We start from the raw sequence: 27,523 nt of genomic DNA on the forward strand, positions 1-27,523 counted from the left end.
TAGTAAGACTAGATTATATATTTTTGTCTAAGGCACTTACAGTTGGTGCAAAAATGCAGGTCTTGCCCAGAATCACAGCTGATCATGGTTCCATTTTGCTGGATCTATATACGATTAGACAGAGGAAGGGTGAAAGAACATTCACTTTTAATAGGAAACTATTGAATGATCAGGCATTCAGAGATCATATGATTAAGTGGACAAGGGATTTCCTGGATATAAATAGGGGATCAACTTCGGGCCCTATTGTTTGGGACACTCTTAAAGCAGGATTACGGGGCAAGGTACTTAATTTTGGCGTCGCCAAATTAAAACAAGAGCAAATACCTATCCACCAGTTACTGGATGAGCTTCATGAAGTGGAATTGAAATTAATACAGATTCTTAGATAGGGGGCAGACCTCAAAGGTATCTATTGTAAGATTGCATCCATTAAATCCAAAATAAATGCGGTTTGGTGAAAGGAAATTGCCCTTCAATATAATACTTTTAAACAAAGCAGATATCAATATGGACAAAGCAGATATGAACATGGAGAGCCGTCTGACGGTGTCTTGCACAAAGACTTAGAGTAAGGCAATACTCTCAAAAAATTCTGTCTATGACCAATGTGGGGGGTAATACAGTTGAAACAGAGGAGGGTATTATGGGGATTTTTTCATGAGTTTTATCAAGAGTCATACAAGCATCATGACCCTGATGAAGTAGTAATTGATTATTTTCTTCAAAAACTAGTATTGAACCAGATATGTGAGGAGGAGCAAGCACTACTGGACGAATTATTAACTATTGAAGAATTTGAGACCGCATTAAGACAACTAGCACTTGGAAAAGCAGCTGGCCCAGATAAATTGCCATTAGAAGTCTATCAGCTACTTTTTCCAGTGCTGAAATCTGATATCCTAGATGTCTTCCTGGAAGCTCAGTCGGGACATGCGCCCCCATCTGGGGATGAGGCTGCTATTGTAGTGTTTAAAAAGAAATATAAGCCCCCTAATGTACCAGGATCGTATAGACCGATAACCTTGTTAAACTCTGATGGGAAAAATGTATGATTAGATTTTAGCTAATAGGCTTCTGCGGGTTATTACGCCCTTGGTCTCAATGTCTCAACATGGATTTATTCCAGGTAGAAGCACCATTAATCATATCCATAGAGTCATCGCTCTTATTGACTATGCTAATGTGCATCATAAAAGGTTGGGGCTAATATTTATTGACGCAGAGAAGGCGTTTGACCATGTATCATGGGTTTTCATGTGGGGAGTTATGCGTAAGATGGGGTTCGGGCCTGAATTTATTAAGTCGATCCAAAGTATGTACAAGGCACCGAGAGCCAGAATCTGTTTTTTGGGCTGTGAATCTCAGCAATATTTTATTAATAGGGGAACAAGGCAGGGTTATCCCTGCTCCCCACTACTTTTTGCATTGTACATTGCCCCTTTTGTCCAGATGCTTAAACAAAGCAATAGGATAAAGTCAATGGAATGTGGGCTTTATCAGACAATTGTCCTGGCGTATGCAGACAATATTGTGGTGGCCTCTACAGATCCTGTACAAGCTCTAAGGGAGATAGCAAAGTCTGCTCTAGAATTTGTAGAGGTTCCGGGATATAAATTAAAAGCGTCCAAAACTCAGATAGTGTGTACTTATCAGGCCTGTCCGGGTGAGAGCTGGGTAACTGATGAAGCCTGATATCTTGGCATTAAAATAAGGATATCCCTACAAGAATTAGTCGACTCTAATTGTTGTAGTATTATCTCAGCGGTTAATCACCAGTTAGATCATCTAGAATGTTTACATATGATGCTAGTTGGAAGACGAAATGTCTTTTAAAATGAATTGTCCTTCCCAAAGTACTGTATTATTTTAGAGCAGTACCTTTAGAGCTAACAAACAAACAGCTACAAGGGATCCAATTCCTTTGCGATAGATTTTTGTGGGGGCAACGTAAAGCCAGGATAGCTTTTAAATATATGATGTTACCCCTAGATAGGGGTGGCTGGTCCGTGCCAAATTTTTGTTTTTACTATTATGTTTGCTTATTGCAAAATTTACGAACTCTGCTGACAGGGGAAGATGTTATAGCGGCAGAAGCTCAACATTCCAACTTTTGTTAGGGCAAGAAGCTAGAAATGTGTTTATGAAATTTTCCGGGCCTAGTTACTACAAAAATACAAGGTTTAAGATCATGATTTCAGCTTATAAAGCTTGGAAAAGGCTTAGTAAATTGTTGAATATCCCACAATTGGCATTTTTATACCCCATTAGATTCAACTTTAAGGTTTCCTGAAGTATTTTGGGATTATAAGAAAGTGCGCTGGAAGATGTGGGGATTAGACATTTGGGTGATCTATGTAGGGGCGGGGCGCTACGCTCATTGGAGGAATTCGTTGAAAGTTATTTATCTTGTTAGAGATCACCTATATGATGGAATCACAATGCTTCCAATCGTAGAGGCCATTAGAAAGAAGGCTAAGATAGGTGTATTATATTCCATATTAATGCAGTCTCAAAGGGATGATCTTGCTATGCAAGGGGTTAACGAAGAGTTGATGCAAACCTCTATTGATATGGCAAGAAAAATATTGCTATCATCTAACTTACAAGCGCAACATTTTAAGACTATTTTTGATTTATATCACACACCCAAACGGATGATGAAGTGGGGTAGAAATGATGATGGCAAATGCTTCAAGTGTCAAAGTGAGGGAGCAGACATTGTGCACGTTTTCTTTGACTGTATAGAACTATGGCAACTAAAGCAACAAATAGAACTGTTTTTTCAAGAAGTCACAGGGTTTCTTTTTTCAATTACGAAGGGAATGATGCTATTAGGGATAGGGGTTTATAGCTCAAATGATCAACCTGTGTATAAATTCAGATATTTATTATGTATTGCCACGGCTGTGGCACGTTTATGTATTGCTTCTGGTTGGCTTCAAAAAGAGGCTCCCACATTCGAGATATGGAAGGCAAAATTCTATCATGTTTTTAATATGGAATAAAGTCTATATGCCCTAAAATCAACTATACGTCAAAAACTTGGGATTCAGATATGGGAGACTATGATACAGCAACTGTTCTTAACTATGTAATGATATCAGGATTCAATTTTGTTTTGTTGCCGAAATGCCACTCTATCAAATATTTTGTTAGTATGAATTGCTATTGTTTAAATATATATCTGGTATTTGGATTTGTTACATGGATTGAACCAAAAATTTTGTTTTTACAAATGAGTGGTGCAGAATATAGCGGAGAGGGACTGAGTGATGTGGCATAGAGCAGATTGTTTCAGAGTAGAATGCAGTGGTGCTGAGTAGATTTGAGTGGCGTAAAGGGGATTGGCATAGAATGCACTGGCTTAGAGTGGAGTGTTATACAGTAGAGTGCACTGGCGTAGAATGCAGTGGCACAGAGAGCAGTGTTGCAGAGTAGGGTGGCATAGAGTTGAGTGGTGTAGAGTGCAGTGGTGCATATAAGAGTAATGTAGGATAGAGTAAATTGCGTACATTGGAGTGGTGTAGAGTAGAGAGGCATAGAGTGAAGTGGTACAGATAAGAGTGTAGTGACGCAGTGTGGAGTGGCGTAGTGTGGAGTGGTACAGAGCAGAGTGCAGTGGCATCAAGTGCTGCAGCTTGGATTGGAGAGGAGTAATGTAGAGTATGCATGGTATGGTTGTGTACTGCCATTAAGTGGCGTAGCTAGACCTTTTGCCACCCATGGTGGTCCCTGCGGGGGCCACCCCGCGGCAGCTGTATGTAAGAGCAGGGGGCCGCTACCCCCATAGCTAGTGCTGCCCTGGTGCTGCCCGCCCCCAACCCCCTTGCTATGCCACTGCTGCCATTACAGACAACACATCTTCAATTGAAATGACCATTACATTTGCACTCATGCAGTTTAACTGTTAAAAGTGTACAGCACACAAATGATAATGTATGGAAATGTGATCACCGAATGAATTGATTTGATTGTCACCATGGTTCATTTACAGACATTTAAATTTTGTTGTACGCTAGAAAAAAACATATTTTACAACCTTCCTCAGGCCCCCCCAGTAGCAAGCATTATTGTCACATAAATCCTCTTACTTTGCAGAAAGAGAATGAAAAATAAACACCAAGTTCCCTGGAAGACACAGCCTGACATTTGACCTCAGTCTTTAAATGCACAGCAAATGTGACAAGATAAGAACAAGCTTTAAAGGCCTCTTTACAAAAAAGAGAGTTTGTGGAAGAATACAGTAAACAAGGTTTGGACAATGAAAGGGACGAACTCGAGTTAGACAGTCTAAAATAAATAAAAAGCGAGGAAATGTGAGTTGCAAACCACAAAACCAATGGTAAGCAATGGGCGGAATGCATTCCTAAGCCACCTTTCTGAATGTCCCCAAGATGTCTTTGGCCAACCAGCTGTACCTCTGGTAGGCTGTGACATAATGACATACTCACTATTCTAACCATACACCCCCACATAAATATTGTGTGCTACACAAATGTTAATTAACAATAAAAGCAGCATTACTATTGTAGGGCTGGGCGTAGTTTGCGAAGTAGCACTACGCGTAGCTACGCAAAGTGCACTTCGCACTACGCGATCTACGCGTAGCACTATGCGAACTGCGTAGTACCCTGTTCGCACTGTGCAAGATGCTGTTTTCAATGATTGCATAGTGCGGACAAGCATCCACCACTGTGCAATCATTGAAAACGGCATCTTGCACAGTGCGAACTGTAGTTTTCTGCCGCTCGAGTAGATTTTTACTCAAGCAGCAGCCTTCTCAACGCAGACTGGTAGTTTCTCATCGCGAGCTGTCCCGAGCATAGGTGATCACTCGCAATGAGAAACCTGACCTCCCCGCGTTGAGGATCTCGCCGGGAGGTTTATTTTCCACGCTCGCGATCGGCAACTTGATGTTGCTGATCGCGTACGAGAAAAAATTCTCGCCGGGATGTCATTTTATTTGCTTACGGTCGCCAACTTGACGTTGAAGACCGCAAGCAGGAAAAAAATGACTGCTGCACTACGCTACGCGTGTTTGCCCTGTACTACGTGCAGTTTGCGTAGTGCGAAGTAGCGCAAACTTCACAAACTACGCGAGCGTAGTGTAGTGCTTTGACCAAGGTTAACTATGAGCTATCGCAAGAAAAGTAAGAAGTCATCCCTTGAGGAACATGTGCATTTTTTTCACAGCACATAAGGAGCAAAATTGCCTGTAGCACTTTATCAGGCGATTCCACCCCGAAATCCAGGACTGGTGTCAGGTGTTTTTTTGCCATCGTGGCAAAGTGACATTTTGATGGGCTCTGTAAAGAAATCACATTTTGGTTTTAGAGGCAACCTGACAGACACCCCTTTGTAGATGGCCCTTAAAATTATGGGACTCCATTTATAGAGTTCGCAAAGCACATGAAAACATCACTGATAGCCTGTGGAGGGAAACATATTTGCCCAAAACCGGTGGTAAAAAGTTCCCGATGAAGAAATACAGTTAATTGTGATATCTGTTGCACCACACAGCTGTGCATATGTAACACTACCCTGATATTCTTTATATGTTGAAGTATCAGTGATTAGTCTGGGAGGACTTGATGGAAAGAAGCTCGACTTCCTTAGCAAGCGAGAGCGGTCCTATATTTCAACCGAAGTCCCATAAGTAAGTATATTATAATGCTATATAACCACTTTTGACTGACGCTATTAAGAAACACGTATGGGCATTTCATTCGTGTTATATTGCTTTTCCCTGCTAAATTCAGCAGCAATGTTTCCACCATAGCTGCGTCACACCGCACCTTGCACGACTGGAATGATGACGTCACAGACTGGCGGGCCGCCGCGAGGAACAGGCCCCGGCACGCGGGAGAGCAGATGTTTCGCAGGGCATGGGGTCGCCACAGGTCTGAGCCTCGACTCCAACGGACCTGGAATAAAACCGGGCTTTGACCGACATTATCCCGGCGGGGCCTCTCAAATGAAGCCCAACAAGCAAAAAAAAGGGTTCGGCGCAAAATAGAGCCCCATTGTGTAGAGTAAAAGCACTGCTGTCATTACGAGCCTGATTTATTTTCTGCCGTAGCTGCTCCAACATAGTCTGTGATTTCAGCAAGGTGCCCTCCTTAACTGCCTGGATCCCATACAGAATAAATATTTAGCATTTACCTTTGGTATTCCAGCGGTGTCAAGCCAGATTTGGTAGATGGTTTCCACAGACTGCCCAAGCCTAAAAAAACAAAATAATCTCATTACATATGCGTCGCAGAGAACCCATAAAACTTTTCCTTATTTTTCTTTGGAGACAACTCGGCACGGCAACGGCTCAGCAACCCCGCCACTGACTTCAACCGAGGCGTTGCACCCAGTTGCAATAGGCACCGCTCTGTTCGGTTAATGGCATTAGCAGAGATGCCACTAGCACATTAAGGATTGTAATTTCCAGGATTTTTTTTCTAAATTCAAATGATGAATTCAGTGCTGGTGAAGGCTGATGTGCTCAGGGAGAACAAAAGTACAAGTGGATGTGTAAAACATGTGCACAGTGTGAAAAATGTTCCTTTTGGCCCTTCTAACGAAATAACAGAGACCTAGAGCAAAATAAGCTGTCTGGGGAGACAGAAAGAAGCCAGGAACTTTTTTTAATAGATCACATTTCACAGCGAAGTGACAATTTTACTTTTTTATCCAAAGTAGATTCTCCAATTGTAATGTACTATTTTTCGAAGCAGTTATCAAACAAACTGCAGTAAAATAAAAAAACTTTTTCAAAAAAACAAACTGCAGTAAGGTCGTAACACAGGCCCCTGCAGGGGTAGGGGAACCCCAATCCTTTAGGAAGCCCTCGTTCTACCCAAGGCCAATGCATATTGGTAAGATATTGGAAACTCAGATTCCCCTAATCACACACAGCAGTAAAGAGGCCACTATTTTACGTCACACCACTGCTCTGCCGTGCATTCGAGAAAAGAAGTAATATAATCCTCCCCTTCTTCCAAAAAGATTTTTAGAGGCAGTTTGGATAACACCAGGGGAAGCACGCAGGACATATTCATAGAAAGCTAACATACCTGCTCCAGACTATGTAAACTAGGATGACATTTTTGTTAAAATGTAGTTATCCTATGGCCATTGAACTATTCTGCTCGCCTGCCTTAAACGTAACCTTTACACTAATTACCCTCTTCCTAGTCGCCACAAAAGGGTGAACCTCAAAGATTCCGAAAAAGGAGAGCCCATGAACAAATCAGGCCATTTCATTCTTTCTCTCCACTCAAAAGTAAGAAGCTGGTATGAAAGAGCGACCCAGCTACAAAAGATGGCGACACAGAGAAAGAACAAAGAGAGACCACAACACATTTTGTTTTGGGGCAAGCATCCCCTAAAACCCTTTGAGATGGTGTTCTTTTAGATGGTTTGTGTGTGAACTTCGAAGTAAAGTCCCCAACAGAAATTATCAGGATTGCTTCTAATCCTATCTATGTCCTAAAAGTACCCCTCACTGAATACTCTCTGGCGGGCCATGCGCCACACAGCTTTCCTGACAAACCACAAAGTTAACACTCTTGAACCAGTACCAGAGTGAAGCCTCACCCAAGCGACTGGTTGCAGGATATTACAGACCCTTAGGAAACTGCTACAATGGAAAGATAAACAGTTATCACCAAACAGCAAAGCCTGTTGAGTCGAACAACTCCAAAGCTACAAACGTCGGACGAACGCAACTCAGTTGCCCTTCTTGACAACCTCGGGAACCTAGGACTAATTCAACGTGTCAAAGAGCCCACCCACGCCGCATACACATTCTAGACTCCGTCTTCACATCTTGTGAACAATTATGATTAATACCCAAGACATGTAGCTTGGACCCCAAGACCTGCCACCTTTCTGGAACCATGGAAGCATGCAGTCCTGTCAAGGCCCTTCTAAAGAAGCCTTCAGCTGACACAACGAAACTCAAACATTTTCGACTGATATCCCTTCTTCCTTAAGCAGTCAAAGTTCGGAAAAAAGCCATCAACAAGTGCCTCTCTGACCACCTCGTCAATCACTAGCTTCTTGACACTACACAATCAGGATTCACACCCAACCACCACCTGGAAACCGCTCTTACACCAGCAATGGATGATAAGATCACTCTATTTTTTTTAATTAATTGATAATACGCTGCAGACATTTACAATGTCAAGCAAGATTTAAAAATGAACACCACGCATCTTCCTGATACAGAATACATAAGGATATTTATTGATTGCAGGGGAACAGCAACAAAGGTACCTAGTAGTTGAGCATTACCAAAACAAATGGCATAAGAGCATGGCATTAAGAGGGCCCAGATAAGAGTGACTCTCAGGAACGTGATTTTTTATTCTTTTTTTCATAGGGAGCATGGGAAAGAAGTTTATTGGGAATATATAGGATGATTCTGCAATTGTGCATTTTTTCTTAAAACCAGGAATCAAGATCCACTTTTTAATTTGTAATGTGATTCTTAAAGTTCTGAGCAGAGAAGTGAAAAAAAAAAAAAACAACTCCATCATTGTGCAACAAACTTAGGGTCTGATTTAGAGTTTGGTGGACAAGGTACCATGTGACAAAGTACCGTGCCCGTCAAACTCTCATTCCGCCCACCTCATTTAGAGTCTGGCGGACCATAAGAATTCCATTGATCGAGCCCCCATTGGCTCATTTGATGGAACACTTATTCCAATGGCCCGACAGAGTAGGGGCTGTCAGATAATGGAATTTACATTTAGGGTGGGCATTGGAAATTTGTTTTTTGTTCAGGTCTGTCGTCATCAGGAAAAACCGGGTGGTAAGGGACAGGAAAAACAATAATGATCCCCACACGTATGGAGAAATCTCCAAGGGCCTGGCAGCTACTAGTTTTTTGTTTTTCACACTTTGAGAGCTTGTCTCTGACCAACAAAATACTTTTGAAAAGTTTAACGCCGGCCGCCATGGCGGACGTTAGGTACTATTGGTCAAACTTTTCCTACATTGACAGAAACCCTCATGGTGATGGTTCCTGTCAATGTAGAGAATTGTTCACAGGGTCGGTGGACATCTCTAAATTTGATGGGCAGAGGTCTCCCAGGATGGTGGAAGTGTTGTCCTCCACCATCTCAACGCAATATACTCTGACCACCAGTCTCTAAATCAGGCCCGTAGGCACTTATTTGGAGTTGGCCGGAGTGGCATCCCTTGGGATGTAGCCATGGCTGATTTTCAATGACTCAGTGTGCCGGCACCCAAAATAACCTGGGTTTACTGAGTGTGAATCCACGTCACCTGCTGGTCTGGGACAGTCAGAGGGCACAGCACAAAAGGATGACTCAGCAACCCCTTTCTAAAGTAGTTAAAGGGCACCGTGCAACTGGTGACCAACTTCTCCCTGAATTCACCCAGTGACTTACATTGCCTCCCTCCGCTCACATTTACTACATGCTTAGATGTGCATATGAGAGCTGGGTGCTATGTAGGTGGTAACTGAGAGAGAAAAAGTTCCTGGTATTGGCGATAACCATGCAGAAAAGGGCCTAATAATCTTAGGTACGCATGGTTATTACCCATTTCAAGGACAACAGTTTGAAACATCCGGTTTAAGGGGAGATAGGGCCCGGAATTAGCAATGACAAGCCCTGTATCTCCCCTTGCAAACCCCAGGCAAACGTAACGAGGACCATCGTTACATTAAGACTTAATAGTCTGGAGAGCCACAGCATGTGTACAGCTTGAAGTCAGGCTAGGAGATGTTCTTGCAGACATGCAGGGCTTGACAGCTAAAAGGGTGCATCCTTGCTATTCAGAATACTGCAACACATTTAAAAGCTTAAAGTCAAAGCCGTCTTTGAAGAGCATGCTGAGGTGAGGGGCAGTAAAATGGTGATGCAGGGCCTCTCGCGGGCTTGCTTCTGCCCTCTGAGAGATAGGCAGCACGGGTGTCCTTGAATGGAGACCTCCAGGCACATTCCTGCAGGAGAGGGGAATGAATACTGCATTGTGCTGAGCTCCAGACAGCTGGCAACCATCCTGATGGAAGGTGATTGCATTCACCTTCAGGGGTTAAAAGAGGTTTGATGACCATGACATCTGTAATCCTAACATTCCACGGAAAGGAGATCACCGACGCACGTAGGACAAGGCTGCTAGGCCTGGTTAAACTGTACCCATTTGTAAATATTAGCATTCCTGTGAATTCTAAACAAATTCAAACCAATCAATACCACCCGCATAGGATTGCTTCAAATTATGCTTGAACGTTTAGCGATAATAATCAGACTTAGTAGATGCGATGCTTTACGATTGTAAGATTGTGGTTTGCTTGGTGAAAAAGGCTGGGCACATTGCAAAGTACTAGCATTAAACAGGGAGTTACATCAAATGAAATGAGTGTGCAGTCGAGTATGCTGTCAAAGCAGTCAAAGGCATATAGACATTTGTAACTTGCTGTATCTCGCTCTGCACACACACATCCCTGAAAAAACATACGGTTGAGGTTATTTTTACAGTTTTCAGTCAGAAACACTAACATTTGCCAGGTATGGTTTACCATAACTTGCCCTCAAAGCACTGCTCATGACCTCATAGATGACATCACAAAATATATAAATGATTACACCACATCAGCCAGGTCATGCATAAGGACATATTTAGTGTGCAAGGCCTTCGGCCAGGCGCACCATGTGCTGAGTGCAGTCCAGGGCCAGACCCAGCTCCTGCATGGACCTAGGTCCCATTGTCATTAACCACAATAGTAGAGGCTCTTACTTTTCCTTGACCTTTTCCCCAGTCCAGTAGCAAGACTGAGAGAGGCAGACTTTGCATTATTAGTTGGGAGTATACAGCAATAAAGGTTTCTAGTTTCATAAGTGTCACTTTCAGGGTAGAGCAGATGTCTTCAAACTTTTGTAGGTTGAGCCCGCCCACCTCAATTTTTTTAGCTGTTGCGCCCCCCCCCCCCCCCCCCCCCCCCCCAACACCTGAAAGGAATTTCTGGAATCTGGTACACTTCATAATTGACCGCCGCGCGCATATCCTGGGCCATATCCAGCATATAATGTCCAACATAATAAGAGTGTTTAGTTAGGTGCAGGTTTGTGAGTGGGGGTGCTGAAATGACAGATTATTACATAGCTCAAACCACCATTTTCCTAGTTAAATTGTGTGCAAATTGTTTTTGCTAGGATGGTTTGTTTTACACATGACATTGATTGATAACACCACCAACATAAATGTGACGGGCGTGCCTGTTTTTTGCCACAGACGGTCAATCTGTGGATGGATTTTTGCTACTGCCATCCTCAGGTTGTGCTCCACACCCAGGGGCAGATTTACAAGGAAGTGCCTCGGTGTGGCACTGCAAACCATTTGGCTGCGCCACGCTGCAGCACTTCCGAAGCACAGGGATGCAACATATTTACAAGAATATGACGCATCTCTGTGCTTCCCCCTGCGCTGGAGCACAAACTGCAGCCATGCGCTGGCATAGGCATCCTTGCACCATGCGTCGTGCGGAGATTGTTTTTGTGCAGGAAGGGGCAAACATCGGGTGGGGGCTAACACTCCCAGCCAGGGCTGGCCCAAGCACTTGTTGCACACAGTGCAACAGTCTTTTTTTGGTACCCAATCCCACATTTCATCCTTCTTCATGAATTCCCTCACTACCATTCACCAATGATGCACCTCATCTCTTTATTTTGTGATAGCGCTACTCATTGTTTACTCACACTCAGTACTGTGATCTGCATGGTACACATTCTGTGGAGTAGGCACATTAACCCTCTGTGCTGTGTGGGTGGCAGGAGAGCTCATGTGAGTGCACAGTGAGCCATGCAACAGTTTGCAAGTAGAGTAAGAGGAGTGACTACAGGGTGAGCGAGGTGACCATATGAATTTGGGTGCAGATATAAGTGCAGAGTGGGACGAATGAACATATGGTTAGAGGTGGGCTTATTTGAGTGAGATTGCAGATTGAGCAGTGAGGGGGACCGTTGAGTGAAATGTCACATGAGTGCAGGGCGAGTAGTGTGCTCCTGTGACTGCAGGGTGTGGTACAGGGTGAACAGTGCAAGTGCATTGTGAGTGCAGAGTTATCACTGTGAGTGCAGGGTAAGTGCTTGAATGGTGTGAATGCATGGGGATCACTGTGAGTGCAGGGTGAGTGTGAAAGTTAAGGGCGATAATGAGAAGCGAGTTGTCTGAATGCAAGGTGCATTCCCAGACACTTGAAGTAACTCAGAATGTTATTGAGGGCAGCGTAGGGTTTCAAATGTGTTAAACTATTGCTAATATGGCAGTAACCAGGGATCAGGGTGTAGGAAATAAATAATGCGGTGATCCTGCAACAAACTCACAGTCTTGTGATTAGGGTTGCCAGCTCATTATTTTGATGTCCCAGGCGGTACAAAAATAAGCAATCACCTAAAGCTGTTTTGTTAGTACTTGTCCATGCATACTTTGAACAGCAAGTATAAGTTGAAATAACTTTCTCAGCATTTGGTCTCCCTGCCTTTCGACACAAAGGCACGTGTACAGTCTTCGAAAAATGGACACTGAAAATCACCTAAAATGCGGCGCCCAATAACGTGTAGTTCAGACTCAGCCCACTCCCATGACTGCGTGTTACTCGAATCTTCGCCACGGATTGGCTATAAACTCAACAGATGTCCTCTTCCCGAAAACGACTGAAAACTTCTCATTTGCGGGATCGAGATTTTTTTACCAAACAACGCTATTGGAGGGTGGGGCGACGCAGGCTCCCATTGGCTGACAATGCGCTTTAGCCCATTGGTTGCTTCTGAAAATACGAGCCACATTGAAACACTTCTTTTGCTTCCTTGTTTGGGCGACCAGGTACAAACGTCAATTTTTTCAAAAAACAGATTTAAAATGCTGTATTTTTACCTTTGCTTTGTGTAATTGCTTTTGCATAATAATAACAATAATTAGAATATAGTGAAACATCTCTTGACCCGAGCGTCTATATAAAAATGAAGAGACTATAATGATGGAAATAATATTGTTGGCTTTATTTTAAATATACTTATCTTTGAAAAAAAATTCCACGGTTTAATATTGTAAAATTAAACAAATGCAAGGTCTGATGAACCGAGATACACCAAACTCATCTTTGTTGGGAATATAATAAAAAACAAACAAACAAAAAACAGGAAGGAAGACAGCACCTCTTTGAAAAATAAGTTAGACTCTGCTAACACCCTAATGTCCTCATATAGCAATGCTGCAATTCCCATTGAAAATGAGTGCCCCCCCTTAATTTCTTATTTGATCTAATATATGTCCTAACACAACTCCTTTCTCCTTACTCATAAAAGCTCAGTGAGCCTTCATTGCTGCATCAGCAGCAACATTTTTTTTGCCCAATAGGAAATGGAGGCAGGTTAAACTGCCCCTGCAGAGTCTCACAGAAAATAAGCATTGGCATAGCCAATAGGTCTCGCTTTTGGGATCTTATAGGTATTTAGTTATGCAGCACAATATCCTTGGTGCAACAAGATTAACTGTTGCATGGTTAAACACTTATAAGGCTCCAAAGGCGAGACCTATTGGCTATGCCAATGCTTGTTAGTTTCAGCCAGTCATACCTCAGAGGGTCCAAAGATCCTGCATTGGGCAAAGGGAAAAAATGCCCTTGCCCTTGACATTTGTGTCTTTGGAGACTGCGTGGGCAGTCCTCGATTTAATGGTGAAGATATCTTTGTAATTTAACTCTCCTAGGTCCACCCAACACAAAATTACTGTACCACAAATATGCTCAAAACCTACTGGACGGATTTATCCCAGACCAAAAAGTCCTTCTTCTGAATAAACTCCTAGTTTTATGCCATGTTTGGAATGCTTCATTCTGTTCAGTGTTTTTTGCAGTACAGGACAGCAACAAATCCTGAGAACATAATATAGCAAATACTTATTTTTTAATCCCCCTTAACAATTCCCTCTTCTCCACCGATCTACAGTATTCGTGACATGCCAAACTTCGCTTAAGGCACTAATTGTGTGCCACATTTCCTGCACATATAAGTATTTTAATGGCGAGCCAGAGATGTAACAACAAATTATGTAAAATGCACTGAGAGTAAACAGGGAAGGCTTCAGCAGGCCAATAGTCTTCTTTCCTGGGTAGAATCCAAATGCTACCAACTGAACCAACGCCAACTTAGTGACACATTTGCCCTAGTTTCTGCAGCTCAGAGTGTTAACAAGATAGGGCCAATAGCTTGAGCCCATGCCACAGGGCTAGAGCCAAATCCACTAACCCACCACCAATTGGTGAACTAGACACCAATCAATGAAAGGGGTCACTTCTGGGTGCAAAGGGAAACTCGACACATTCTCGAGTTATGACAGCGTCTGGATTTCCAAGCTCTGGGGCAGGCAGATCTGTTTATCAGACACAATTCAGGGGACCAATAGTGACTCCAAACTGGTCATCAAACTTTCTTTAGTCCACACTCCTGTCCACAATTTGGTCATGGGACAGGTACTCACTACAGGTTTGTAGAGTTGGGGAATAACAGAACAGGTCGAGGAGCCAACCAACATTCACCAGCAGTCTAAACCTTTTGGTATTGTCTACAACTATATCATGATATAGATGGTGGGTCTTGCCTCTCAGGTTCTGCCCCAACCACGGGGCTGCAGATCATGAAAACTTTAGCATGTTGTTTCCAGGTATATTGTCGCCTTCTTAATTAGCGCTGAGAACCTTCACGTAAAGTCAATGAGAATAAAAAGTACTGAGCATGGTCTATAATATGGGTTCCAGTGAAAGGCTGGGGCAAAACTGAAAAATGCCCTAAGTTTGTAGCCATAAACCAACTATTAGAAACTGGGTTTCTGGTTGGCAGAGGTTTGCACCCTGTCCAAGCAGGAACTATAATCATAGTCAGGGTAAGTCACAACACACCCTAAATTATTCTGTGTTCACCCTGTGGTAGCTTGGCACAGAGCAGTCAGGCTTAACTGAAGAGGCAATGTGTAAAGTATTTGTACAACACTTCAAATAGTAACACAGTGAAAACACAACAAAAAGACTACACACCAGGTTAGAAAGCCGAGAATAATTGTATTAAGAAAACAAGACCAAAACGACAAAAATCCAATAAGTTGAAGTCAAGATATGAATTTTTAAAGATTAAAAGTGAAAAATAGCACTTAGAAGTAATAAGCGCCTAGGGAGGTTATCTGGTCACACTGGACTGTGATGGAGCACTGGGCAGATACATGCAAGGCCCGCCGAACAAAAGTACCTTGATCCGTAAGATAGTCCGGTTCTCCCTCATTAGAGGAGAGGTTAGCAGGCAACAGGGCAACACAGCACAGCAGAAAAGCGCTTGTTCCAGAGCAGAAAATCCAGCAGAGAGGCAGTCCTTGTAGCAGCACAGCAGTCCTTCCTTCTGGCACAGTTTCTTCACAAGTCCACTAGTGTCTGATTTGGTGGTGACAGAAACCCAGTACTTGTACCCAGTTGTGCTTTTGAGGTATAGGTGACTTCAAAAAGGGTCTTTGAAGTGCACAGAGGTCCTTACTCCGTGCTCTGGCTTCAGACTCACTACAGGGGGGCATGCAGCCACTTAGGTGGGGACAGGATACACCCTATTAAGGTGTAAGTGCCAGCTCCTCCCTCTCATCCTGCCCAGGATGGCCCATCATAATGTGAATGGCCACTGAGTCACAACTAAGCTCCCTGTGGAGTGCCTTGTGTGCGTGGGTGAGGAGCTTGAAGGATATCCTCTTGTTGACGGGGAGCCAGTGCAGGTTTCTCAGGTGGGGGGTGATGTGGACGCGGCGTGGTACGTCGAGAATCAGTCGTGCCGAGGCGTTTTGGATGCGCTGTAGTCGTTTGATGAGCTTGGTCGGGGCTCCCGCATAGAGGGCGTTTCCGTAGTCGAGTCTGCTGCTGACGAGAGCCCGGGTGACTGTCTTTCTTGTATCTGTCGGTATCCATCTGTAGATCTTGCGGAGCATGCGGAGTGTGTTGAAGCAGGAGGAGGAGACGGCGTTGACTTGCTTGGTCATTGAGAGCGTTGAGTCGAGGATGATTCCCAGGTTGTGTGCGTGGTCGGTGGGTGTCGGGGCTGCCCCCAGTGCCGTCGGCCACCAGGAGTCGTCCCAGGCTGAAGGGTTGGAGCCGAGGATGAGGACCTCTGTCTTGTCCGAGTTCAGCTTCAGACGGCTGGCCTTCATCCAGTCGGCAACAGCCTTCATTCCTTCGTGGAGTTTGGCTTTGGCAGTGATGGGGTCCTTGGTGAGGGAGAGGATCAGCTGAGTGTTGTCGGCTTATTATTATGTTGAGGTAGGTCGTGCTGTCTCTAGATGGACTGCAAAGGAAGAGAGAGGCAGAGGCAAGGAGATAGGGATGGTGTGCAAACTAAAGCATAAAGATAAGCTACACAGATGGACAATGAACAAAGAAGGATGAAAAAAGACGGAAAATACAGGGAGAGGATATGTATATATCCCTGTGGTGTCAGTACCTGTTTCTCAAGAAACTGGAGTTAGAAGGGATATATATATATATATATATATATATATATATATATATATATATATATATAATTAGATAGGTATATAGATTGATAGATACATATAGAGAGATATATAGATATTACCTACTGGTGGTCACCAGTAGGTAGTTATAGTTAGGACCTAGTTACCATAGGAAAATTGCAACATTCTATTCCCAATAACTTTGGCACCGATTGACGAATCTTCACAAAATTTTCAAAACTTATAGCCCGCTTCGAGCCGCTCCTATCTTGAAAGTTGCGGGGTGATTCAGCAAGCAGGGGCCGAGAAAAAAGGGGGGTCCCAAAACATGTTTTCTCCATGCAATTTTCCATAGGAAACGTTAGACACGGCTACAGCCTGAACTGCTGAACGGAATTAAACCAAATTTGGCAAAAAGGTAGCCCTTGGCTCAGAAGGAGCCCTTTTTGTTAAATGGTGTAAATCCGTTCAGTAGTTTTTTTAAATATTACGAAAAAAGAAATATATATCTGGGCGGAGCCTAACCACACATCTCAGTGTTGGCAGCCATCTTGGGACCAATATACATGATAGCACCTCATTAAAAAGCATTGCAGTTAATAGAAGATTTTAAGACTTTAGTTACATTATCAATCATTTGTTGATGGCACCATACTCATTTTAAATATTGTGGTGTGTTCTAAGGTGATTTTACCATGTGAAAAAGCCTTCTGCTGGGATATCATGAATCATGTTTGAGAGAAAACTATTTTCTCATGCTTTTCCCACAGAGGTTTGGAAGGTGATCTATAAGCTAAACTGAGAGCATATTTTCTGTATATTCACATTGTCTTTCTCAGTCATGTGAGAATGAAGTCTGACATTCTCAGTAAAACATGTACATCCAACAAGGGCAGAGACTGTCAGTTGATTCCTTTGTGTTCTACTGCAGCTTCCCAGAGTGCTTCCCTAGAGCGCTTACTGTCTTACTTATGACAAAAGTATGGCACACCTGAAGCCATATTGATTGGAATAAACTGGTAGCACGTAAAACATTTAATTTAAAAAGGAACACAATGAGGGGGTTAATTTTGCCATATAAATTATGATTAGTGGTGCAGAAAGAAAAATTAGGGCACATTTTGAGTGACTTCTCAAATCCTCTTCGATTTCATTAAAAAATTCTGACATGCAGACTGAAACATGCACTATTAATACCAGCAGCAGACTTCCCTGGTGAGCAGTAGCTTTACTACAGAGATCTAATGAGCAACTAGAGTGCTAACATTCAGAATTTAGGGCAAATGTGTGACATATCTGAATACCTTCTTGATGGAATCAAAGTAAAAAACTGAAAGCATTTCCTACTGAGGAGACTGCAGTACATGAGGAAATTAGGAAACATTATAACAAATAAATCTGCCAAGATGGCCACCAGAGACAAAAGAGCCCAAATGCAGCACAAATATCACCCAGATGTAGCCCACATGTAGCCCAATGACAGAAGTGTGCAAACACTTTTTATTTTTTGTGTTTTTGCAGTTTTATATAGTGTAGACTTGTCAGGTATTGGAGTGCTTTACATGAGCATTGGTTACATCACAGAAGAACAAATTAATTTTGGTTTTAGACATGGTGAGATTAAGTGATTTGACCAGAATCACAGAATGTCGGAGCTGAAGTAGAAATTCCAACCTGGTTCCCCAGTTGCAAAGTCTGCAGCTCTGGAAGTAACACCACATCCTCTCCCCTAAGTGCAAAATGTAATCAAGTGGTCAACTTGATAAAAAAAATAAAGATAACAAATAATTTAAGTGCTTTGTCGCTCTTTGAAAAAACTCAGAAAATATGTCCTCATTTTAGTTTTTTAGACCACTAACCATCATTTTCATGAAATAAGACCCTCTCATATATGTAATTTCTAAAGGAAATGCTCTAGGTATTACAGTTTTGATTGCATCAAGATGACATCAGGCGTTCCACACTTTTGTAATAAATATAGAATGTTAGCAATCTAGTTGTTCATTAAGATACTGTCGAGAGGCAGAGGCCAGGGGCACGGACTCTGAAAATTAAAGGCAGGTAGGAGGGTGCAGAAGCAACAATTTGACCACACTGGGCAGGCAGGAAGGGCAGTGGCAGCACAACAGACTATGGAGGGCAGTGGAAAGGGGGGAATGGGCAACAAACCAACGACACAGGACTGGCAATAGAGGCTGTGGCAATATATTAGACCACTGTGGGCAGAAGGAAGAGGCAGTGGTAGCACAACCATACATGCCAACAAACCCGATTCAGCCAGGAAATGTCCAATGTTTTAAAGCCCAAATGGGCTTTATTTGATTTGTCTCCTGACGACAATCTCGTCTTTTTCAATGTAAGTCAAAGGGAAAAATCAATGCCCCAGTTTTTTTTTTATTTCAACAAGTTTTTATTAGCAAGTTTTCATATATACATACAGTACAGTGATAGCATTGCCTCACGGACTCCGAAAGGGTTACAACGGGCTTGGCGGGCTTCATGGTGGAGCGTATATCACTAGATAGATAGTATAGGCACATTGTTAATTCTTGTTGCACCCTTGTTCAAAAGGAAAGTGATAGAGAGATGAAGAAAAGAGGGTGAAGGGGAAAAGAAGTGGAGATAGAGATGAGTTATCGCGTGGCTGTGCTGTGCCAAGCACAAGTGGTCGGTGGTGAAGTGGAGACTCCTATGGGACCATCTCACGGGGGTTCGTACGTTCCCAGGTGTTTGTCTAGGGGTGTCCACATTTCGCCTCTCGCTGTGTGGAACAAAGCATTAGGAACACCAAATGGGAGTCCATATGGTACAACCCTAAAGTTCAAAATAAAGGGAAGTTCCTAGCCAACACCACCTGGTTTGGGAAGGGCATATCCACTCCCGAACAACTGGAAAAAAACAACGCACCACTAACTTTCGAAGCCCTAAAAAACAACCACAACCTAACCGCGGTTGATTTTTATGGGTTTATCAAAATCAAAGCTGCCATCATGAAAGCCAATCTGAACAAAAATACACCCTCCATCATACAATATATGGGGAACCTGAACAAGCTAGACCACCACACCACACATTTTGTTTTGGGAGGCTGTCCGCCTCCCAAAACAAAATCTCACCCCAAGTTGCACAGACAAAATACTGGCTGCTACACAAAGCTTACTGGACGCCAGCCAGACTTGCGGAGATCGGGGTCAGAGAGAGTGACACCTGCTGGAATTGCAAGAAAGAGAGAGGAGACCTTGCACACCTAATCTTTCACTGTACTCGAGTCAGGGCCTTTTGGACCAGAATTACAGATTTCATCACAAAGGCAGTGGAGAGGGACATACAGCCAGGCTTTGTAGGACTAGCAACGGCCTTTATGGCCCAGACCTCCAATCAAAAGAGGACGGCGACCTGATAGACCTCCTCCTCACGACAGCAGTCAAAACGATACTAGCAAACTGGAAAAACACAGGGAAGGCCACCTTCAAGGGCTGGGTCAACTGGATCACCCAGTTTGTTTTCAAAATCTCCCTCTTACCAAGTTTTCAAAATGTTAGCAAGTATGGTCCATTGGATCATGGAAGGCAGAAGGAATTGGGGTGGGGCTATGGACTCAGATAAAATAGGATAGGAGGGACAGGGAGAGATGCACCAAACTGACCCTACAGGGCAGGCAACAGGGTTTGCAGCAGCACAATATATCACACAGGGCATGCAGGGCGGGAGTGCAGCACAACAATCTATCGAAGGCAATAGGGAGGCGACAGGACCATGCACATGGACAACAGAGAACAGAGGGGAAAGAGGCAATGGTAGCTAGCTGACCATAATGGACAGACAAGAGAGAAAGCTGCAGCATAATAGACCATAAAGGGCAGGAGGGACAGATCAGGGGCATTACAATGGAACAGACAAGCCAGGAGGGAGGGAATAGGGGTCTGCACATGGAAACAGAGGGCTGAGGGCAAGGGTGCATGCCAGCAGCAGCAAGATGACCATGGAGGACAGGCAGGATGGGCACTAGAAGCAAGACACACCATGGAGAGCAACAGTGAGACTATACTAGCATACACACAGACCATGGAGGGAAGGTGGGAGGGGGCAAGGGCAGCTAGCTGACCACACAGGAAAGGTGGGAGGGGCCATGGCAGCACAGAAGACCATGCATGGCAAGCGGGAGGGCTAGTGGCAGCACAATGCTATGATAGGCAAGAAGGAGGGTGCAGGGGCATGCACAAAGGACCACGGAGGATAGAAGCGAGTGTCAGGACCTGCGCACAGACAAGTGAGTTCAGAGGAAGGGGCCTCACAACAGACCACAAGGGGCAAGCAGGAGGAGCAGCTGCAGCACAACAGACCAGGGAGAGCAGAAGGGCGTGGCAATAAAATGGACCATGGGGGACAGGAGGAAGGGTATAGGGGCATGGAATGTGGACAGGCAGGGTGGAGGTGGCAGGGACAGGTTACAGTCATCTGACAATGCAAGGCAGGTGGGAGGGGAGTGGCAGCTCAACAGAACACTCAGAGTAGATAGAAGTGGCAGGTCCATGGAACATGGTGGGCAAAAAGGATGGAGCAGGGGCATGCACACAGACATCGGAGGGCAGGGGGGAGGAGAATAGGGGCAGCAAGCTAAGTACAGAGGCTAAGCAGGAGGTCAATGATGGGGCATAGAATTGGGCAATCGAGGGCAGGAGGAGTGGATATCATGCTAAACGGAGGGCAGTGGCAGTACATCAGACCATGCATGGCAGGAGGGAGGAGGCTAGTCCATGGATTCAGACATCAGAGGATAGGAAGAAGATGGATGGGGCAGCAAGCTAACTGTTCAGAGAAGGCGGGAAGGGCAGTGGTAGAACAACAGCCACACAGGGCAGTAATAAGTGAGCAGAGGCATGGACTTGGACAATGGATGGCTAGGAGGAGGAAAGGCAGGAGCAGCAAGCTTGGGTGGGGCAGCACAATGCCAGACCCTGCTTCTAACCCCCCCCACCATCCATTGTGATATGCATCTTACTCAACGTAAAAAAATACTAGAAATTTGCTAAAAAAATAAAGATTACAGGGACGGTATAGTTAGACTCAGATTTCACTCATACACAACCAGTGAAATTCAGCAGTTATAGTTACCTGAGCTAACTATAACTTACGCCCCGGCAATGTACTGCTAATGACCTCAGATATTACATCCTTCATGACATGGTCAGTTACATCACTCATGACATCACTCATGACATCTCAAATGAGCTGTGGATGGAATGGAACTATAATCGCTAGAACTTTATTGTGTATATTAACACCCCTTTTTAGGTCTCGCAGACGTAAAAAGCAGGCGTAAGCCTGCTGTCTGCGAGACATCTTTTGTTGGCGTGTCAGAAGGAATGTGAAGACAGGAATCGCCCACGCGCTTCGCTGTTTCAGATTCGTCTGTGTGAACGCGCTTTTGGATCTAGCTGCTGGGAGCTTGCTACGTGGTCTGGCTTTCGTTTAAAAGCTTTAGCGCCGCATACATCGGGACTCACCGGGTCGGCTGGTGCTCGGCGGCGGGCCGGTCTCTCCTTCTCCAGCGGGGGCTCCATGTTCTGCACGGCCCCCCCCCCCGCCATGGCTGGCACGGCATCTCCGGTCACAACAGGCTGAGGCAAAGCTTCCGCGAGGCAGTGGGAGTGGACACACCTCTTTCCGGCCCCGCCCACAACCAGGCGGCGGGCCGGACATCTGCTTCCGGTGTTTTCCTCCGGGCTGCGGCGGTGATTGTTCTCTCGTCTCCTCCTGTAATGCACCGTTCGCTCCTCGCCAGGCCGTCTCTCGCGTTTCTCCTCCCCCTCCCAGTTTTTTAACCACAGCAATGCCAAGAGCTTGTTTTATCTAGCTTTTAGGCAGACTACAAGACCCTGATTTGTGTCCGAGTGGGGAGTGGGGTATACAGGAGGTGAGTTCCCGCCATGTTTCTTGTAATCCTGACTGCGTTTATTTTCTCTCCAGTAGTGCAAGCTAGACCCAAGGGCATCAAAGCGCTTTAAAAGAGTTTGTTCCTGGCTTGAAAACTAATTGAAGCCTGTGCGTTTATTTCAGGCACATATACAGAGCGCTAACTTCAGAAAACTCAATTGATTGCTTTGCTCCTTCTTGTCATTAGAAATTGCAATGAAATGTGCACGCTGCGCCGACCAAGCCGTTTGTTGTTAAAAGGACATAAACAACCGGTAAAGCCCCGCTTTGCACAACGTTGAATCATGGACCATTACTCCATCACCCAGTCAGAGTGTGATTCCATTCCACTTGTTGCTGCTGCTAAACGCATTACAAAAGTGCATTTGACACCAACTCGCAGAATTGTTTTTAAACTACGTACACATCAGGGGTAACAAGCCCTATAAAATTGCACAGGGGCAGTAATAGCCATATAAATGCAATTACAATACAATACAATACAATACATAAGGATGTTTCCGAACCCGTGCTGCTCCTACCATTTAAACATATTATAACAGCAAACGTTCTAACGGGCAATGACTTTCACAATCGCCTGTCATCATCGTTAAGCGCTATCGCCTTTGGGCCTGTACATAAAGTGGCTGGGCAATTATCTTTTGATCATGCCCTCTGGGACTTCTATTAATGACATAAAAAGCCCCCTTAATAGCTTTCTTCCGAGAATGTGGGTGGGTTCAAAACACCTAACAGGTTCGGAAAGCACACACAGAAACACTATAAGTGTCCAATATTAGCAAGCAATGTAAAGACACTACGAGTTCGCATGTTGCTGAATCGTTCTTTGTGTGTTTTTATAGCACCTTTATGCTTGCATTTTATGTTATCCTTATATATGTATAGCTCCTATAGAGGTCATCCAGGGCGCTATTCACATATTCTCGATGTTCTAACTTAGCATACATACTTCTATGTAAACACTTATTTTATGGGCACTTTTATCAACCCGTGGAACTTCACTTTCCTATTTGATTGCCCGCAAAGTTTGTAAGGCTGAGGCAATAATTGCGCAGTGCTCCTTTACCCACATGGATTCAGTAAAGTACCTATACACAGTTGAATATTCGGTCACGGTTCTCAAAATAGTGGACGTATCCGCCGTGTGTAAATACAGATTACATACCCTACCACTACTACGCATTCATATTTTATTAATGTTTTTAATGGGAATAGAGTGCCCTATTCATGATCCGCCTGACTCCATCTGTACATTGATGCAAAGCTGTGACCCAGAGTTCACTCACACTGTACCCGTGTGTGCCACCTATGCCAAGCTCGGTGCTCTTATGTCTTAAACTTCCCCAAAATCCACGTGACTACTCGAAATCGGATCCAAACACGCAAAGAAGAGCAACCATTATGTTCCTGATTATTTTAGTAGGTTTTCGACGTCCGATATTGGAAGACCAAAACACATTAATATAGACAGGCACCGGGTGGGCGCGTGAATGTGACGCCCGTAAAAGCCCACGCAGGCATGTAACTTCCTCTGCCCTGGTCCTTTCCCTGACTCTTCCTAACTCCGAGAAGCAGCCCCGGTTTCCATAAAGCAGTTAACAGTACACAGGTTAACGTGCCATTAAAAAGGTTGTGCCTGGCTCCTCGCAGTACAGCGCCTTGCAGGTCAGAGTGGCGGTGAGCTATGTGCTTCCGCTGCTGGGACACAGGGGCTCATCGGCCTCCTTCGAGGCAGCAGCACACCCGGCCTGATCTCATGATTTACGGTTCTGGACTTTCTGGACAGACACGAGCAGCCTGCAGGAACTGACTAAAGTCAAAGCGGCCAGACTGTAAGCAAGATTAGTGTGAGTTAAACTAGTGTGCTAAGCTGTAATAAGGAATCCTTGAGGAACAATTTGTCTATCTCTAGAGATCTTGTTTTACGACCCCTTTCAGCCCTTTACACGGCATAATTTGCCCTTTTTTGCCTCACAATTTTGTCATTTCTGCTGTGTAATTTGCGCTTCTTCTATTAGTAATTCCAGACCAATGTATCCTTCCCCCAAACCCCCGCTGGTGCACAGCAGACCCAGGGGCCTTGTAAGCCCACATTTACAAGTACCGACAAGTTGCTTTCTCTGTCACTCCGTCATGCTGCTGTCAGTCATCCTTTTAACGTTTGTGCTGTCATTGTTTTGTAACCTTGTGGTGTTGCCGGGCTGATGCTAACAGGTTGCCTCATTCTAATCCTTATCAGTACCACGCACTCCCACCCCACGGCTTACTGCACAACCTGTACTTTAATTTTGTTATTTGACAGCTATAGTTGTTTTATTTGTGCCTTCCCTCTTTTGACTGCTCTAAAGCGAGCAGAGCTGCTGGTGGTTTCCTTTGCTCCCACATATAGAAAGCTGTGGCCTTGAAATGCTTCTGCTCTGGTGTGCCAGCCAGCAATGCAATAGGTCTTGCGTTTGCGAGAGTTTAAGCTATTGGCATAGTAAATAGCAATGCCTTTTATTTATGTTTTAAAAATCAACACATAAATAAATGCATTGTCATTTACAATGCCAATAGCTCAAACTTATCTAATGCGAGACCTATTGCATTGCAAATGCTTGTTTTCTTTTCTTTCGTGTAAGAACCATTATAATATGCAACGTGCCCAGATTTATATGGCCGATAGCCTTTCACTTTAAAGTAATGTGTAGTCCATTGTTTATGTTAATGTTTGTAATCCTAAGTATGTTTATTATGAATAAGTCACGTTGACGAACATTCCGGTATGGCGGTCACGGGGCAAGATATGCTGAAATGACATTGTTTGCATATTAACACTTGTTTTCTTTTCTTTATTGTATCAATTCCTGAATTTTCACATCATGACCAGACCCATATAGCCACCAGCTTTTTGGATTAAAGTAATATGTAGTCCTTTGGTAATGTTGGAAACTTTAGGCATTTTTACATTTAAATAAGGATGCTACAATGACGTCTTGTATCGTTATCAAGGTTCGGACGAGATGAAACGCGTGGATCACGTCCTTTGCAGATTAAATACTTCCAAACTACAACCTGAGTGCTGGTTCCTTTCTTGGAAGAGTGAGAGCAGTTTAAATACATATATATAAAATTCACTGAAAAAAACACAAGTTTCAGGGACATTATAGTTAGAACTTAGCATTAAAAAAACCTCAGAAATTCACTGAAAAAAACACAGGTTTCATGGATGTCATAGTTAGTTGGACATTTCACTCGTACAAAACAAGAGAAACTTGTCCGTTATGGTTAGTTGTGCTAACTATAACTCGCGCCCCCGAAATGCACTGATGATGAAGTCACATATCACATCACTCATGACATGGTCAGTGACATCACTCATGACATCTCAAATAACATCACTGATGACATCATACACGTGATCATCTGATGTACCTCCTCACACCCTAAAATACGGACTACCATTCTCGAAACCATAGACACTCCAATACTAGTACAGCTACAATATTCTGTGCACTATGCATGCAGACCTCTAACCAGCTACATACCATTGATACGCTCTTCTAAATACCCAGTTAGTACCTATGCAGTATATGAATCCTTCTGTCTGTCCCATGCACTTCTCCATTCACCCATCCAGCCCTATCTACATATCCTATCACTCCACCAATACCCAAGCACTTATAAATTCAGCACACACTCTGTTTGCAACACTGAAATTACTCCAGTTATTAGTCGTATACTTAAGGAATGGCGTAGTCACTAACACAAGTGTAGGTACAATATTTTGTACACTATGCATGCACACCTCTAACCAGCTACAGACTATTGATACGCTCTTCTAAATACCCAGTTAGTACCTATGCAGTGTAGGAATCCTCCTGTCTGTCCCATGGATTTCTCCAATCACCTATCCAGCACTATCTACTTATCCTATTACTCCAGTGTTTCCCAAACTGTGGTCCGCGGACCCCCCCTCCCGGGGGTCCGTGACACATGTCGGGGGGGGGGGGTACGCAGGCAGCAGTTTTAAAATCCTTTGAAAGTATCTTGTACAATTAGCAGTTTTCAAACAACAATAAAAGTGTCAAGATAACACCAGTGATTAATGTACCTGCTGGGAAGAGACAGTTTTGACCAGTGGCGGCTTTGAATTATCTAAAGTAGCACAGAGGGTTAACATGCCTACTGCAAAGAACATGTATATGCATTTTAAAAAAACAGAGATAGATTATTTTTTTACTGTGCAGTTCATAAGTGACAATCGTAATCTATCACAGTGAGCTATAAACTGTCATCAAAGAGCTGCCTGTAAACTGGAAGGTACAAGTTAGTGACATGTTTTCCCAGTCTTTCATTATCCTGATACTTCTAAAAAGGTTTATTTGGGTGGAAATGCATTTTTATTGTCAAAGTCCATGCTAACCACTGTATGAATGACGTGAATTCTACACCTTGTAGTCCCCTTTGCCTTATGTGACATTTTCTATACACTGATTTACATGTATGATTCACTGTCTCTATATGTGTGTGATGTAAAGTGCTCTCTCTCATACAATGGTATGAGAGATGCTATAAAAAATGTAATATATGTGACAGAGCGGCTATGGAGAGATGAGAGATACTGTTGGAGGGTGATTTTGGGGGAATTATTGAAAACCCCCCAAAAAGATTGTCGTATTCTGGTGCATAGTAAGGACTTAATTTACTGTTCTTTAAAAGTTAATACAATTCAATGTCTAATGATAACTGTGTTGTAGACTGCACCGTTGTTTCCTAAATGTTTTTTGGGGTCGCATCCCAAAAAAACCCTCTGTACTGGGCAGGCTCACTCACTGCACTTGGTGTGCACCCTATGGGGACTGGTCTGAAAACTTTAGCAAGGGCTGCTTTGGGTTTCCAGTCTGGCCCTTGCAGGAGCAGGAGCCTTGAACTACGAAATTAAACCAACCATTTAAAATGTAGTCACGGAGAAGCCGCACCAACCTTCCCATCAATTATCTTCATTTTTTCCAAATTCTTTCAATATAAAATACTACAGAAGTGGCAGAGAGAGTCCTTAGCCTATTTGGCTTAACGACATGCTCCGCCATTTCAG

General features: G+C 43.8%; 1 protein-coding gene across 1 annotated transcript in view; it reads right to left on the minus strand.

The window, feature by feature from the left end:
* The window catches only part of AOPEP (aminopeptidase O (putative)), a 1,575,581-nt gene that overhangs the window by 620,357 nt on the left and 927,701 nt on the right, over window positions 1–27,523 (minus strand). The window contains exon 11 of the mRNA XM_086961188.1: window positions 6,166–6,226. Coding sequence (XP_086817314.1) covers window positions 6,166–6,226 — 61 coding nt within the window. The remainder of the gene's footprint in view (window positions 1–6,165; window positions 6,227–27,523) is intronic.

The sequence above is a fragment of the Lissotriton vulgaris genome, chromosome 3_1 (assembly GCF_964263255.1).
Source record: "Lissotriton vulgaris chromosome 3_1, aLisVul1.2, whole genome shotgun sequence".
Classification (NCBI taxonomy): Eukaryota; Metazoa; Chordata; class Amphibia; order Caudata; family Salamandridae; genus Lissotriton; species Lissotriton vulgaris.